The 18215-nt window shown below is 48.1% G+C and overlaps 1 protein-coding gene across 2 annotated transcripts in view; it reads left to right on the top strand.

The window, feature by feature from the left end:
- Positions 1-18215, top strand: part of SMG1 (SMG1 nonsense mediated mRNA decay associated PI3K related kinase) — a 408649-nt gene that overhangs the window by 226925 nt on the left and 163509 nt on the right. For both annotated transcript variants that reach the window (XM_063934392.1, XM_063934391.1), the window contains exons 28-29: positions 8093-8252; positions 14688-14808. In XM_063934392.1, the coding sequence (XP_063790462.1) occupies positions 8093-8252; positions 14688-14808 (281 nt within the window). The remainder of the gene's footprint in view (positions 1-8092; positions 8253-14687; positions 14809-18215) is intronic.

Genomic DNA, 18215 nt, shown 5'->3' with positions numbered 1-18215 from the left:
TTCCAGAAAGAATTGGCTTCAGTTCCTGAAGTCCAGACTTTTGTAAAAGGAGTACTACATATACAGCCCCCGGTTGTGCCCCCAGTGGCTCCGTGGGACCTTAATGTAGTTTTGGAAGTAACCATGCTACTGGCCCTGGCTTCAGCCAGGAGAGTGTCAGAATTGGCGGCTTTATCGTATAAAAGCCCATATCTGATTTTCCATTCGGACAGGGCAGAACTGCGGACGCATCCTCAGTTTCTGCCTAAGGTGGTGTCAGCGTTTCACCTGAACCAGCCTATTGTGGTGCCTGCGGCTACTAGCGATTTGGAGGATTCTAAGTTGCTGGACGTTGTCAGGGCATTGAAAATATATATTTCAAGGACGGCTGGAGTCAGAAAATCTGACTCGCTGTTTATACTGTATGCACCCAACAAGCTGGGTGCTCCTGCTTCTAAGCAGACGATTGCTCGTTGGATTTGTAGCACAATTCAACTTGCACATTCTGTGGCAGGCCTGCCACAGCCTAAATCTGTCAAGGCCCATTCCACAAGGAAGGTGGGCTCATCCTGGGCGGCTGCCCGAGGGGTCTCGGCATTACAACTCTGCCGAGCAGCTACGTGGTCGGGGGAGAACACGTTTGTAAAATTCTACAAATTTGATACCCTGGCTAAAGGGGACCTGGAGTTCTCTCATTCGGTGCTGCAGAGTCATCCGCACTCTCCCGCCCGTTTGGGAGCTTTGGTATAATCCCCATGGTCCTGACGGAGTCCCCAGCATCCACTAGGACGTCCGAGAAAATAAGATTTTACTTACCGATAAATCTATTTCTCGTAGTCCGTAGTGGATGCTGGGCGCCCATCCCAAGTGCGGATTGTCTGCAATACTTGTACATAGTTATTGTTACAAAAAAATCGGGTTGTTATTGTTGTGAGCCGTCTGTTCAGAGGCTCCTACGTTTGTCATACTGTTAACTGGGTTCAGATCACAAGTTGTACGGTGTGATTGGTGTGGCTGGTATGAGTCTTACCCGGGATTCAAAATCCTTCCTTATTGTGTACGCTCGTCCGGGCACAGAATCCTAACTGAGGCTTGGAGGAGGGTCATAGGGGGAGGAGCCAGTGCACACCACCTGATCCTAAAGCTTTATTTTTGTGCCCTGTCTCCTGCGGAGCCGCTAATCCCCATGGTCCTGACGGAGTCCCCAGCATCCACTACGGACTACGAGAAATAGATTTATCGGTAAGTAAAATCTTATTTTCTTCACTGGGTGTGCTGGCTCCTCCCCTCTATGCCACCTCCCACAGGCAGTTTAGAAAAAAGGGCCCTCAGGAGAGGATGTGCATCTCTGCAGCTCCAGAGGGTTTTCTTCAATTTCTTTTAAACTTTTATTATTTTCAGTATGCTGTCTGGGCAACAGCATACCTGCACCGTGGGAGTTAGGGGGCGGGGGGGGGGGGGGGGACTCAGAGTCACTTCCCCACCGTCCTGAGAGGTTGTTTGATCAGTGGGGCACTGCGCCTTTGCTGTCGCAATCGCTGCATGCCGCACACCCCTAACAAATGCCTGAAGATGACGTGGTGAGTACAAGCCCCGGTTCATGGTGCGGCTAAACGCGGGTGCGGCATAGGGGACCCTCCTGGGGTGGGACCCGCTAGAGCCCCCCGTGTAAACTGGCTAGTGGTGACTTAAACTAGCACTTGTGTGATGTTTTTAAGCAAACTAGGAGACATTGCCAGTATAAAAATCTCTGTAGCTCTGGCGCCATTGGTGGGGGCGGAGCTACCTCAGAGCGGGACCAGCGGCATTTTGGCGCCTTTCTCTGCTTAATGCAGCAGCAAGCGTACACAGCTTGCTGACTCGCAAGACACACTGGAAAGCTGGTACCAAGTGTAGCAAAGGGGAAGAGCTACTATTGTACACAATCTGTGTCCTATACAGGACAGAAATCATTAGTGTTTCACTGTGATATAGTAAGCCGACAGCTTCACTGGGGCTGTATAACTGGGGTGTGCTGGTCTTCTCTCTCTCTCTCTCTCTCTCTCTCTCTGTCTCCTCTCACATACAGTAAGAGCAGGCTTACTAAGTATTACTGTCTGTGTATGTCATTGTGATTACTGTGAACATGGGTAAACACAAACTGTGCAGTGTATGCCACACCAGATTCTCTACCTTATCATCTGATTCTGCATCATGTGAACAATGCAGCCAATCTTCACAACTCAGTGAAAGGGCAGAGGGACCGGAGCCATCCTGGTTAGTGACTCTTAAGACTATGATGTCTGATATGTCATCGAAACTCACTGCTAATGTTCAGAAAACTGAGCTACTACAACAGGCTGTTGCAGATTTAGCTGCTAGGGCAGATGTTACACAGCCCCCCCCCCCCCCCCCTCCCCCTCTAACTCAGGACCACAAAAGCATGGTTTACCTGCTCTGCTCTCTGATTCAGATGAGGAAATACAGGAGGATGGGGATGACTTGGATCCCGTTAGTGGGGATTCCGCTTCTGCTCAGGGTATTAAACCCCTCATTCTGGTTATACGGGACGTGTTAAAGGTCCCTCTAGAGGACGCTGCATCACAGCAGTCGTTTTTCTTTACACAAAACAAGACTAATGTCACTTTTCCTGATTCTGCAGCGTTAGATAACCTATTTAAATTATCCTGGAAAAATCCAGACAAAAAATACCAAGTGTCAAAAGATATTTGCACACTTTCCCATTTGCTCCTGAAGATAAGAAATTCTTGGAAGAGCCCCCGGGAGTTGACGTCTCAGTCTCTAGACTGTCAAAAAAGGTGGTGCTGCATGCCCCGGGCTCCTTTTACCATAAAGGACCCTGGGGACAGACAGAGACTGCACTAAAGACTATCTACACAGCACCAGGTGTATCGCAAAGGCCGGTCATATCGGGTTGCTGGATGACCCATGCCATTCATACGTGGGCTACTCAGATTCAGGAGGGCCTCTCCGGGGATATGCCTCTGGTCACTACGGTGACTCTCCTGAAATACATTCAGGACACTGCACTCGTCCGGTGTGACTCGCTCAAGGAAATGGGCAATATTAATGCTAGGACGTCTGCCATGGCAGTGTCGGCGCGCAGGGCCTTGTGGTTGCGTCAGTGGATAGTAGACGCAGAATCCAAGCACAATGTGGAATCCCTCCCCTTTTCTGGGGCATGGCTCTTTGGGGTTGAGTTGGATACATGAATTTCCATAGTGCAGGGAAATCTACGTTTCTCCCCTCTGGGGCCCCGCCGGCTAGGCGTTCCTACCCGGGGCCGCCTGTTCAGTCCTTTCGGTCTAACAGATTTCGATCTAGGGTCAGGGGTGCCTCCAATGCGAATAGAGGCACCAGAGGTAAGACAAAAAGACCTGCAAGCACTGGTTCTCAGGAACAGAGCACCAGTTCTGCTTCCACTAAGTCCTCAGCATGACGGTGCCTACCTACCCCGAGGGGATCTCAAGGTGGGAGCTTGACTATGTTGCTTCAGCCGCGTCTCGGAAGGTTTCCTGCCTGGATACCTGGGTCAGGGACCTCATTTCTCAGGGCTACAAGCTGGAGTTCGACGGTGCTCCTCCCCACCGCTTTTTCAAATCAAGCTTACCAGCTTTGGAGGATATGCAAATTACGTTGCAACAGGCCATCCAAAAGTTGGTACAGTCCCGCTTCATTGTTCCAGTACCAATACCATAACAAGGCAGGGCTTATTACTCCAACCTGTTTGTGGTACCGAAGCCGGACAGTTCGGTAAGGCCCATTTTGAATCTAAAGTCCTTGAACCCTTACCTAAAGGTTTTCAAGTTCAAAATGGAATCCTTGAGAGTAGTGATTGCGGGCCTGAAAGAATAGGAATTCATGGTTTCCATGGATATCAAGGACGCCTACCTTCATATCCTATATGGCCACCTCATCAGGCTTATCTGAGGGGTGGTCTTCAGTATGCCGACTGACGGGATCCCGGCGCACAGTATACCGGCGCCGGGATCCCGACAGCCGGCATACCGACACTTATTCTCCCTCGTGGGGGTCCACGACCCCCCTGGAGGGAGAATAAAATAGCGTGGCGCGCCACCGTGCCCGTAGCGCGGCGAGCGCAGCGAGCCCGCAAGGGGCTCATTTGCGCTCACCACACTGTCGGTAAGCCGGCGCCGGTATGCTGGTCGCCGGGAGCCCGACCGCCGGCATACCATAGTGAACCCTTATCTGAGGTATGCCCTGCTGGACGACCACTACCAGTTCCAGGCACTGCCCTTCGGCCTGTTCACAGCTCCGAGTGTATTCACAAAGGTAATGGCGGAGATGATGTTCCAGCTCCGGGTCCAGGGGGTCAATGTGGTCCCTTACCTGGACGATCTTCTGATAAAAGCAATATCCGGGGAGCTTTTATTGCGCCGTATCGACCGCATTATCCAACTTCTGTCACACCATGGGTGGATTCTCAATTTACAGAAGTCCCACATGGAGCCAACTCAGCGGCTCCTGTTCCTGGGGCTGTTACTGGATACTGTGGCCCAGAAGGTGTTCCTCCCGGAGGACAAAGCGAGAATACTTCAGGAGATGGTCCGCATTGTAACCAGTTCTCCGACCTGCTCGAGTATCCATCCATCTCTGCATCAGATTGTTGGGAAAGATGGTCACCTCATACGAGGCGATCCAATATGGAAGATTCCATGCCAGAACATTTCAATTGGACCTCCTAAAAAAGTGGTCCAGATCACATCTACAGATGCACCAGATAATACGGCAGTCACCTCAGGCCAGGATTTCCCTCCTGTGGTGGCTGCAGTCCTCCAATCTCCTGGAAGGACAGAGTTTTGGGATTCAAGATTGGATATTCCTCACAACGGATGCGAGTCTGAGAGGATGGGGTGCTGTCACCAAAGGAGCGCAGTTCCAGGGCAGGTGGTCAGCCCACGAAGCCCTACTTCTGATTAACATTCTGGAACTTCGGGCGATCTACAATGCTCTGCTTCAGGCCTCTCCTCTGGTCACGGATCACGCGATCCAAGTACAGTTGGACAACGCCACAGCTGTGCTGTACATCAATCGGCAATGAGGGACAAAAAGCAGAGCCTGCATGTGAGAAGTGTCAAAGATACTCCTCTGGGCAGAAAGAAACGCAAGAGCAATGTCGGCAAACTTCATTCCTGGAGTGGACAACTGGGAAGCGGACTTCCTGAGTCGTCACAATCTACACTCGGGGGAGTTGGGTCTCCATCATCAGGTGTTTCAGCAGATCATCGACCGGTGGGGCTGTCCACAAATAGACATGATGGCTTCTCGACCCAACAAGAAGCTGACGAGGGCAGTAGATGCACTGACGTCGCCTTTCCCTTACCCGCTGGTCTACCTGTTTTCTCCGATTCCGTTGCTCCCAAGGGTGCTCAAACGAATCAGAAATCAAGGAGTCCAGGCAATTCTAATTGCCCTGGATTGGCCTCTGAGGTAGTGGTACGCGGATCTTCTGGACATATCCATCGAAGACCCTTGGCCTCTACCGTTAAGAAGAGATCTTCTTCACCAAGGACCGTTTGTCTACCCGGACTTACGGCAACTTCGTTTGATGGCATGGAGGTTTGGGCGGAACATCCTAGCTCACAAGGGCCTTTCCAAGAAGGTTATTGCTACTGTGGTTCAGGCCCAGAAACCTGTGACGTCAAAACACTATCATCATATCTGTAGAAAATATGTCTCCTTGTGCGAGGAACTTACGTATTCACCTGCAGAGTTCCACTTGGAACGTTTCTTACGTTTCCTGTAGGATGGTGTGGTTAAGGGCTTACGTCTGGGTTTCGTTAAGGTCCAGATTTCAGCTCTGTCCATTTTCTTCCAGAAGAAATTGGCACTGTTGCCAAAAGTTCAGACCTCCTTGCAAGGGGTACTCCACATACAATATTCTTTTGTGCCGCCTACGGTACCCTGGGATTTGAATGTAGTGTTGGAATTTCGACAGTCATCCTGGTTTGAACGTCTGATGACTGTAGAAGACAAGTACCTCACGTGGAAGACGGTGATGTTACTGGCCCTGGCTTCTGCTAGACATGTTTCAGAATTGGGGTCCTTATCGTGTAAAAGTCCATACTTGGTCTTTTACGAGGACAGAGCGGAGCTCAGGACTAGACAGCAGTTCCTGCTGAAGGTTGTCTGTGCGTTTCACCTGAATCAACCTATTGTGGTTCTGTCAAGTTCTGATTCTTCTGCTCCTCTGGAGGCATTGGATGCTGTGCGAGTCTTGAAGCTCTATGTCAAGTGGACGGCTCGGATCAAAAAGATGGATTCCTTGTTTGTGCTGTGTGTCGGCAGCCTTACCTGTTCCTATGTCTCTGAAGGCCCATTCTACAAGATCAGTGGGCTTTTCCTGGGCGGCTGCCCGTGGAGTCTTGGCCCTGAAACTATGCCGAGCTGCTACCTGGTCGGGCAAGAACACTTTTGTGAAATTCTACAAATTTGATACCCTGGCCAAAGAGGATACCAAGTTGGGGCAGGCGGTGCTGCAGCAGTCTCCGCACGTTCCCACCCATTTTGGATGCTTTGGGATGTCCCCATCGTACTAGTTCTCCCCAATATCCCTTATGGATGCTAGAGAAATCCTTTTCTCATAGTCCATAAGGGATATTGGGCGGCTGCCTCATTGCGTTGAATTTTCTGCAGGTTCTTGTTCTGTAGTTACCTGTTCAGCTGTTGCTGTTTGTTACCAGCCTTTGCTGGTTGTTGTATCGTTGTGGTGTGCTGGTGTGTAAATCTCACCACCTTTTGTTATCTGGTTCCTTCTCTCATATATGTCCTTTCTCCTTCGGGGACGTTTTTACCTAGAACTGCCTGTGGGAGGGGGCATAGAGGGGAGGAGCCAGCACACCCAGTTTAAGAAATTTAACGTGCACTGGCTCCTTTGGTCCCCATCTATACCCATTGTACTAGTTCTCACCAATATCCCTTATGGACTACAAGAAAAGGATTTACCGGTAGGTATTAAAATCCTATTATTACCCGGGTTGAATTACCAGGTCAAGCGACCCAGGAATTTGGACATGGCCCTTTCACATCGCACACTGACCCGTGTCAACCCAGCAATATGCCGGTCGATACCGGGTTATTTGTGCGAGGAGGTATAGGTCTCGTCCAATTAATATAACTCTTCACTTGGTTCCTATCTTACTGTATTTACACATTCCTTCATTGACATTAATGCCCTGTTTCCAACTCTACATTATTAAATTTAATTTTTACTGCTTTCTATGGTTTATCACCCACAACAACTAAGTCGTATGGCAACCATCAATACTAGACCACTTTAAAATCTATTAACCTTTTTAAGAAAAAAACAAATACCATTGTGTCATTTGTAACACCATCTTTTCCATAGAGTTACTTTTTTAAGATGTTTTTCAATAGATGCTTATTCACATTTGTTATGGAGTCACTTTTCAGGGAACTCTTATTTTAGTATTATTGGTTTGGGATATTCAGCAACAGATATGGAGGGGAAAAGTTGTATAAATTCTGATCAAGTATTCATGAGACTGCAGCCTATCAATGCACTAAAACTTTTGTGAACTATTTATTCAAAGTGTTCTGCAAGTAACTGTAACAACTTGATATTGCCCACAGAAGTAAATTTTCAGGTGCTGGTTAATTTATCTAGTGTAATTTGGGAAGTGATAGCAAAAATTTGATTCGTTTGTACTAACAGCATCACCTTTCTCTAAGTCGGTGAGTTTTAACTTCCAGCTCCTGTGGAACTACACATCCCAGCATGCCCTAATAGCAAATCTGTGGCAGTGTGTGGTGGAATGTGTTCCACAGCATCTGTAGTGCCACATGCTGAACATCCCTGCCCCAAGTCGTCGTCTCTCCCCCCCCCCCCCCCCCCCCCCCCCCTCCTTCCACCCAAATCCTTACCCCAGCGGCACCCTGGGAAGACCAACTTTAGTTTCATACATATATCTGTAAATCTGCTTACATAAATAGCAGCAAGTCACTAATGTTTTAGCTCTGCTACTAAGTTAGGTTCATGACAAGCCTTCAGAATACAAGCATTTTGACTTGCCTTTTTAAGAAAATATACTCATTCCAAGCCAGAGTTTAATTCTAATTGACTTAATTGCAGGAATCTAACAAAGCACTTGAAGCAAACCGCACGTATAGCGATGGGACCACTGCGACTCTCCACATTGACTATATCCCAGTCACTGCCAGTTCTAGGGACATTACAGTTGTACTGCTCATCTTCTCTGGAGAGTACAGTGTCCAGCAAACTCTCCTCTGAGGTAAGTCGGAATTCTATTTGCTATATATTTAACTATAAATGTCATACACGCATTTTTAAATGAGATTTTCATACTGATGTATAAACTCTTTTCTGGAGTATGTTTGGGGACACTGAACCCTGGAGATAGTTTCCTATAGGCTGTAGGAGAGATAAAAAGTGGCTTGCTGAAAAAGCATTTAGCTTTGGTAACAGGAGAACTAGTGTAAAAGGTGGATACACAGTGGCCACCCAATGAATCAGAGAAAAATGTTTAATGTAAGTATAAAAATCCCATTGTCTCTGTCCTCCTATTGAGTGACACAGAACTCTGAACACTGAAGACGCTCCAAAGTTGCTCCAGCAGTAGAGGAGTCGCAAACCTAATTGTACCGATTGGATGTGTTTGCAGAGGAATATGGATCGATGACACCAGAGCTGCGTAACACACAGCTGGTCAGCTGAATCACTGTGCCTCACCGCTCACGAAGCTGTTGTAGATCTGATATAGTCTGCCTTTGCAGTGTAAGGAATTGGGTTTCCTACTGCGATGTAAGCATGGTGATCCATTTAGCAAACTTCTGTTTGGTCTCAGGCCAACCCTTTTTCATCCATAGGAAACACTGGAAAATGTTGGGTATAGGTGAAACTGGGAGAGTCTGGACACTAAAATTTTAATCTCCTCCCCTTCCCGTCCCACTACTGCAGTGGGAGGAGCGCTGGCAACGATGTCTGCTGCACAGGCCAGTGCTTGGAGCACACAGCGGGGACACTGCATGGCCGGAGCAAGGTGGCAACAGGAAAGTGGCTCCCTGCGCTGTGGAGCGCTGACACAGAGTAGCAGTTACCTCTCTTCTACAGAGAACGCCAGATGAGATGGCATAGTGGCCACCTGGTTCTCCGCTCCCCCATGGATTGCAATGGAGATGCTGTTAAAATGGTGGCGAGTCCCTGGGTCGGCATGGTGGAGGAGCTCTTCACCCAGTTCTCTCCTCCCCCAGACTTTGGCGCCCCCTCTTCCCAGGCTACTTAATGAAGGCTCCTACTTTCCTCTGCATGGAGACTACAGGCATCTATTCTCTCTGCTGCAAGTTAGCTGGCAGGTCCTCTGTCAGAAAGCTCCTACCTCCTTTATACCTTAGAGCCAAGTGTGATTTTCAACCTTTCTCTTACGTCCTAGAGGATGCTGGGGTCCACATTACTACCATGGGGTATAGACTGGTCCACCAGGAGCCATTGGCACTTAAAGAGTTTGAGAGTGTGGGCTGGCTCCTCCCTCTATGCCCCTCCTACCAGACTCAGTTTAGAAAATGTGCCTGAAGGAGCCGGTCACAGCTAGGGAAGCTCTACAGAGCTTCTTTAGTAAAGTTTATTTTAGAGTTTATAATTTTACAGGGAGGCTGCTGGCAACAGCCTCCCTGCTTTGTGGGACTAAGGGAGGGAGTAGTCTCCGCCCTGCAGGTTCTGAGCCACTATCTCCGCTGACAGGACACTGAGCTCCTGAGGGGATCGTTCCCCGCCAAAGGGGATTGCTCACCCCAGCAGCATGCCGCCACCCCCTTACAGAGCCAGAATATTGGTGGTGAATGAGTCACCGACCCTCCCTAGCAAGCGGGGGGCCGGTGTGAAGATGGCAGCAAGAGGGTATGTTAGTTAGGCTGTGTAACCTATTAAGGTGCACAGTCAGCGCTGGTTGGGGGTCTCCCTTTACCTAAAAAGCGCTGTGTGTGGGTTGGCTCCAATCTGTGTCTCTCTTGCCATTCTTGGGGGTGAAACTCTGTCTGCTCTTCCCTGTGTGTGTGGAGTGTCTGTGGTCTCCGTTAAGCTATGTCCAGGGACTCTGTGTCATATGCTGCAGAGGATATGTCCTCTCAGGATGATCCCATTCCATGTAATCAGGATTGCACTGTTTTAAACAGATACCAGCAGGCTTTACAGAACTCTATGGCAGTTCTGTTACCTCAGGGCCTCCCGCTGTATATTCGCAAAAACATGCTCTTGCACAGTTTATGCAAGATGACACAGATACCGATTCTGACACCGAGGACGGTGACGGGAATGTGTTGAGGGGGGCAGCATCTCTTGCAAAAGGGGTGCAGATGATGATAGAGGCCATTAGGGATGTGTTGAATATTACTGATACAACACCTGTGCAGGTTGAGGAGGCTTATTTCACTGAAAATAAGAAAGCTTCCCTGCATTAAAAGAATTAAATGCTATTTTTGAAAAAGCTTGGGAAAACCCTGAGAAAAAATTTGAGATCCCTAAAAGGGTCCTGGTGGCGTTTCCTTTCCCTGTGGAGGATAGGAAAAATTTCTGCAGGCTTCACACATTCGGCTCCAAAGATTCTGAAGAGAGAGATTCTGAGAGAAGAGAACATTGTATTTTGATTCTTACCAGATACTACTACATCTGATACCATGGGGGACACTGGATGCCCACCCTTATGCCCCTGACTTACTTCGGATTGTTTTGGCTAGGGTTGTGGTGATCCAGACCTACAGGTCTCTCCGTGTGTGTGTGTGTGTGTTCGTGTTCGTGTTCTATGTGCCTGGCTTCTTTGTACTTCCCTGTCCTTGGGTTTTGTTAGTGTTTACTGGTGGCTGCAGACAGGGTGAGGGGTACAGTGGAGGAGGTGGAGCCTGTGCTGGTTTGACGGCATAATAGAGGACCAAAAGATTATCTATTTTTATAACTTATAGGCAGAGGCAGATTGGCCATAGGCCCTACAGGGAAGATCCCCGGTGGGCCGGTGCACCTGCAGGGCCTGTTTTGTTTGAGGACATGTGGTCCTATTTATAGACATAATGAATAAGATGCCAAACAATTTGCATATATGAAAATGACTTTGCTACTTAGCCTGTGATTGCAGATGATCTAGTGTATGCTCTGTCTGCCTGCTTGGCTGATATATAAGATTGAGTGAATAGTGATTGGGATATGGTTGGTGTAATAAGCAAGAAAATATATCTTTCTAAAGAATTATACAGTTTCCTAAATTCTAAAGGTGTATCATATAATGTGCTCATAATATTTAATTTTATTTCTTTTTAACTTCCCCTTGATGCTGGACATCCCCACTATCTGGACAAAGTCTTGGGGGGAGGGTGCTGCTGCCATGGCCCATGGCTAGACCTTACACCTCTGGTGCTGCCCAAGTGGGGCAACTAGTACAAATTTTTCCAGGGCCGCTTTTTGTTCCCAATCCGCCCCTGCTTATAGGTCTAAATGGAATAGCCTGCTACTTGCAGGCATCAATGAAATCCCTTGAATCTGGATGATGCTTTGAAGTGGCAGTTTTCCCCTATAAGTCAGGAAAATAGATCTTTTGGTCCTCTATTATGCCATTAAACCAGGCTCTTCCTCCACTATAACCCTGCACCACCTGTCTGCAGCTTGTCTGTTCACACCATAGTGTCCTTGCAATGAAGTGATCCTTCTTGCTTCTAACCTAGTGCTTGAATTAAAACAGCTTGATTTTAGTGGAATTTGGGAACAGTAGGCTGAAAAGATGGTTTCCTATTAAGAACAGCCTTGGATTTATGAGAAACCAAGAATGAATGCCCTCATGATAGAGCTACTAGCTGGGACACTCCACTGGTTGTGGAAATATGCATAAGTAAAAAAAAAAAAAAAAAAAAAAGCTTTCTCCATATGAGGATCTTTTACTCTGGAGGTCGGGATCCCGGCGTGAAAAATACAGACAGCTGGCATCCCGATCATTGTTCCAGCGGGAAGCGCACACGTCCTGCCATGGGTGTGATTGTTGGTGGGGTTCTTGGGTTTAGGCGTGAGAAGGGGAGGTTAGGGTTAGGAAACAAGCGGGAGGGATAAGCTTAGGCAGCGGGGAAGGGAAGGTTAGGGTTAGCCACCACCAGGGAGGGCTAAGGCTAGGAACCACAAGGGAGGGTTAGGGTAAGGGGCAGGGGAGGGTTAATGTTTTTTTTTTTTTTTTTTTTTGGAGGGGCTGTCGTTCATGATGGGCAGGATGCCTCTGTCTGTATTCTGACCACCCGGCATCCCGTCCATCGGGAAATCATACTAAACCCGTTCAAAGGATAGTTGTTGTAGTGCATTCAACACAACTTAATCTGAAAGGTCTAGTGTAGTATTAAAAGGTGTTCGCAGTACACCCTGCAAAAAATCTGCAATATGTGCTGCCCTCTTGTGGTATATAACAGATGGCATTTTAACCCTTGATATAAACTATAACTGCAAAAATAGCCTCAAACAAAATAACTTTAAGAAGTTCTCACACGTCTAAAATACCATAGCTTTCTGTACCCTGTGATTCTATATATATATATATATATATATATATATATATATATATATATATATATATATATATATATATATATATATATATATATACACATATATATATATATTGCTCAAAAAAATAAAGGGAACACTAAAATAACACATCCTAGATTTGAATGAATGAAATATTCTTATTAAATACTTTGTACTTTACATAGTTGAATGTGCTGACCGCAAAATCACCAAAAATGTATCAATGGAAATCAAATTTATTAACCCATGGAGGTCTGGATTTGGAGTCACCCTCAAAATGAAAGTGGAAAAACACACTACAGGCTGATCCAACTTTGATGTAATGTCCTTAAAACAAGTCAAAATGAGGCTCAGTAGTGTGTGTGGCCTCCACGTGCCTGTATGACCTCCCTACAACGCCTGGGCATGCTCCTGATGAGGTGGCGGATGGTCTCCTGAGGGATCTCCTCCCAGACCTGGACTAAAGCATCCGCCAACTCCTGGACAGTCTGTGGTGCAACGTGGCATTGGTGGATGGAGCGAGACATGATGTCCCAGATGTGCTCAATTGGATTCAGGTCTGGGGAACAAGCGGGCCAGTCCATAGCATCAATGCACGCTGCACTTTTTTGCAGCCGTCCGAACGGGTCAGAACTGCGCAAGCGCGCGGGCAGAAATGCACAGGTGCGTTGCTGCCTGGTGACGGCCCTCACCGGGTAGCGACGGGAATAACGAAGAAAGCGTTCACAGCGGCAAACGCAAAAAGATTGACAGGAAGAGGCTTGCCAGAGGCATCAACTGACTGTTTTCAGGGAGTGTCCGAACGCAGGCGTACCCAGCCGTTTCCAGGGAGGGATCCTGAAGTCAGCTCCATCCTGGATGATCGCAGCGGGTGAGTAAGTCCTGAGCTGTGCAGAGACTGCAAAAACTTTTGTTTGTGCAGCTCCCTGCACAGGCGTTTGCAGCCCTGCACAGCGATTCCCCCCTCCCCTGTAGGCGGCGACTACCTGATCGCAGCAGTACTAAAAGTAGCCTGCTAGCGATCAGGTCGGAATTACCCCCTATATCCTGCTTACCAGTCCACCTGCCCCTCCGGCATCAACAATCCCCACTCCCTAGCCACGGCGCAGGTGGAACAAAAGCTTCTGCGGCCACCGGCATAGATGTGTATGAAAGTTGCGCAGCGGAAGGCTTTCAGAGCCCTCCCTGCGCCGCATACTCTCTGAGCCCTGGAGCCTCCTCTGTGCGTGATGTCACAGAAGTGCCTCCCAGCCACAGCCGCGCCCAGATCCCCAGAGGCCCTGACTCCGCAACACAGCACCTGGGCTGCCGACCTGGAAACCCCGAGATGCTAATGTAACGGATAGAGTTGGTGATATCGTGGCGGGTAATGTCTAGACGCTGAATCAATGTAAAAGGTGACAGTGCTGTGCAGTGGGTGTGCAGTGTCACTGACTGCACAGCACTCTCACCTTTTACATTGATTCAGCAAGTCAGTCGGTTCTGCCAGCCAGTCACTATTGTTAGCGCCGGTGTCCCAACGCGCCGCATTAGAGGGAAGTAGAAGCACTAAATAAACTATATCTCCGGCGCTAAGGGATGCTGGGAGCTGTAGTTTGAGTGCATCTTCTTCCCTGTAATGTGCCACGTTGGGACACCGGCGCTAACAATAGAAACTGGCTGGCTGCTGTGCGAGTCTCTGGGAGAGCCACTGCCAAAGGGAGGAAAGCAGCTTAGCTGCTTCCAGGAGGAGAAGCGGGAGAAGCATTACCCCCCCCCCCCCCCTCCCCCACTCGCAGTACCCCCCCTCCACGGCACCCCTACCCCCCCACCCCCCACCCTCCTCCACCACCCGCGGTGGCTCCGGACCCCCTCCCCCACCCGCAGCATAGGGAGTCATCACTATTGGTTCCAACTTCATGTATAAACACAAAGTTAAATGTCCAATAAGTAGGTTGATGGGTAAATGTAGTATTTTACCTATCGAGAATACACCACACTTGAAGCAATAATAATTTTATTGGAAGAAAATATACATATTTTTATTAATGTTATTTTGCTTCCATGAAGGTGTACTTTTGAAAAACATGAAGTAATCTCTAACTTGGGTGGCGAGATGTAAATTATTTTCATATCCGTCTTGGTTCATCTGACTTTTTTTCTTCTTCATGCTCTCCCACAGGACTGTTTCATCCCGCTCTTCAGTGAAGCTTTGCGGTCATGCAAACAGCATGATGTGAGACAATGGATGCTTGCGCTGAGATACACCACCTTCCAAAACCAACTTGCTGACAAATTCAAAGGTATTATTCTTGTTCCCAGCTTTTCTTTTCACATTTTTCTCAAAACATTCTTCTTCCCCTTCCTCTTCCTCCTCCTCTTTTTCCTCTTCTTCCTCCTCCGTTAATTATATGGCATTACAAGGGTTCAGCAGCACTTAACAAAGTACATAAACAAATGAGCAGAACCAAAAAACACTGACTTACAGTAGAAAACAATGTTGGACAAGTACATGGTTTATAAACATTGCTGCATCAACGGTCATAGCACTCAATAAAGCAACCAAGGGCTAGGTGCCGTTGTAGGCAGTATGGAGAAGATGATAGTGTAAGGGAAGTAAAAGCACATGTTAGGGTGAATCCTACATTTTAAAGGGGAGGTAGAGACAAGGGCGACACAGGTTGGGTAAAACGTGCGCAGGTAACAGAGGGTTTGGATGGGAGGTGGCTGAGTTTGATGAATAAATGGGACTTGAGAGCCAGTTTGAAGTTTTGGAAAGTGTCTGACAGTGAGGGGTAGAGAATTCCCGTAATGGGGAGTAGCAAATGCAAAATCTTGCAGGTGGGAGTGGAAGGAAGTAATCAGTTGGCAGGAGAGCATTCATTTGCGGAGGAATAAAGAATTTTAAGGGAGAGGAGGTCAGATGTAAATGGTAGAGGAATGTGTGAGGGCTTTTGTAATTAAGAAGCTTAAATTGGATTCTGAAGAGGAAGGGGAGCCAGTGTAGTGCTTGTAGGAGAGAGGAGGCAGACATACTATATGATTGGAAGGAAGAGGAATCAGACGGCAGGATTGAGGACAGATTGGAGTGGAGAGAGGCGGGAGTCCAGATAAGAGGAGGTTACAGTAGTCCATTATGGAGATGGCCATTGAGTGGAATAGAGTCTTGGTAGCATTTAGGGTGGAAGATCCTGAAATAATTTTTGAGTTGGAAATAGCAGGACTGCGAAAAGAACTGAATATGTGGTTTTAAGGAAAGGGAGCAATCCATGATATCTCCAAGACCCTGCATCTAGGATAAGAAAGTGCTGGGATATTCAGGAAGAGACAGCAGAGAGAGATGAGCAGGGACGTGCGCCCGAGGGTTCATGTGGGCATTATACACAGGTGCAGCAGTATATACTGCTGGAAAGTTGGTGAATTTTGATCAGAGATGTGAGGCACTGCCTCACCTGCCGTAGACATTTTACGTCAGAGCTTTGACTATAAAAATTATTAGAATAATACAAAGAAGATATTTATAATATATATTTCTCTGACGTCCTAAGTGGATGCTGGGGACTCCGTCAGGACCATGGGGAATAGCGGCTCCGCAGGAGACAGGGCACAAAAATAAAAGCTTTAGGATCAGGTGGTGTGCACTGGCTCCTCCCCCTATGACCCTCCTCCAAGCCTCAGTTAGGTTTTTGTGCCCGGCCGAGAAGGGTGCAATCTAGGTGGCTCTCCTAAAGAGCTGCTTAGAGTAAAAGTTTTTAGGTTTTTTATTTTCAGTGAGTCCTGCTGGCAACAGGCTCACTGCATCGAGGGACTTAGGGGAGAAGAAGTGAACTCACCTGCGTGCAGGATGGATTGGCTTCTTAGGCTACTGGACACTAGCTCCAGAGGGACGATCACAGTTACAGCCTGGATGGGTCACCGGAGCCGCGCCGCCGACCCCCTTGCAGATGCTGAAGAGAGAAGAGGTCCAGAAATCGGCGGCTGAAGACTTCTCAGTCTTCATGAGGTAGCGCACAGCACTGCAGCTGTGCGCCATTGCTCTCAGCACACTTCACACCAACGGTCACTGAGGGTGCAGGGCGCTTGGGGGGGCGCCCTGGGCAGCAATGAAAGTACCTATGCTGGCTAAAAATACATCACATATAGCCCCTGGGGCTATATGGATGTATTTAACCCCTGCCAGGTTGTCAGAAAAACGGGAGAAGAAGCCCGCCGAAAAGGGGGCGGGGCCTATTCTCCTCAGCACACAGCGCCATTTTCCTACACAGCTCCGCTGCTAGGAAGGCTCCCAGGCTCTCCCCTGCACTGCACTACAGAAACAGGGTTAAAACAGAGAGGGGGGGCACTTATTTGGCGATATTATTATATATATTAAGATGCTATAAGGGAAAACACTTATATAAGGTTGTCCCTGTATAATATAGCGTTTTGGTGTGTGCTGGCAAACTCTCCCTCTGTCTCCCCAAAGGGCTAGTGGGGTCCTGTCCTCTATCAGAGCATTCCCTGTGTGTGTGCTGTGTGTCGGTACGTGTGTGTCGACATGTATGAGGACGATGTTGGTGAGGAGGCGGAGCAATTGCCTGTAATGGTGATGTCACTCTCTAGGGAGTCGACACCGGAATGGATGGCTTATTTAGGGAATTACGTGATAATGTCAACAAGCTGCAAGGTCGGTTGTCGACATGAGACGGCCGGCAAACCAATTAGTACCTGTCCAGGCGTCTCAAACACCGTCAGGGGCTTTAAAACGCCCATTTACCTCAGTCGGTCGACACAGACACGGACACTGACTCCAGTGTCGACGGTGAAGAAACAAACGTATTTTCCATTTGGGCCACACGTTACATGTTAAGGGCAATGAAGGAGGTGTTACATATTTCTGATACTACAAGTACCACAAAAGAGGGTATTATGTGGGGTGTGAAAAAACTACCTGTAGTTTTTTCCTGAATCAGATAAATTAAATGAAGTGTGTGATGATGCGTGGGTTTCCCCCGATAGAAAATTATTGGCGTTATACCCTTTCCCGCCAGAAGTTAGGGCGCGTTGGGAAACACTCCTTAGGGTGGATAAGGCGCTCACACGCTTATCAAAACAAGTGGCGTTACCGTCTCCAGATACGGCCGCCCTCAAGGAGCCAGCTGATAGGAGGCTGGAAAATATCCTAAAAAGTATATACACACATACTGGTGTTATACTGCGAACAGCGATCGCCTCAGCCTGGATGTGCAGCGCTGGGGTGGCTTGGTCGGATTCCCTGACTGAAAATATTGATACCCTTGACAGGGACAGTATTTTATTGACTATAGAGCATTTAAAGGATGCATTTCTATATATGCGAGATGCACAGAGGGATATTTGCACTCTGGCATCAAGAGTAAGTGCGATGTCCATATCTGCCAGAAGATGTTTATGGACACGACAGTGGTCAGGTGATGCAGATTCCAAACGGCACATGGAAGTATTGCCGTATAAAGGGGAGGAGTTATTTGGGGTCGGTCCATCGGACCTGGTGGCCACGGCAACAGCTGGAAAATCCACCTTTTTTACCCCAAGTCACATCTCAGCAGAAAAAGACACCGTCTTTTCAGCCTCAGTCCTTTCGTCCCCATAAGGGCAAGCAGGCAAAAGGCCAGTCATATCTGCCCAGGGATAGAGGAAAGGGAAGAAGACTGCAGCAGGCAGCCCATTCCCAGGAACAGAAGCCCCCCAC

The sequence above is a fragment of the Pseudophryne corroboree genome, chromosome 7, assembly GCF_028390025.1.
Source record: "Pseudophryne corroboree isolate aPseCor3 chromosome 7, aPseCor3.hap2, whole genome shotgun sequence".
Lineage (NCBI taxonomy): Eukaryota > Metazoa > Chordata > Amphibia > Anura > Myobatrachidae > Pseudophryne > Pseudophryne corroboree.
Note: the sequence above shows the minus strand (reverse complement) of the source record. Positions and strands in the feature narration are given on the sequence as shown.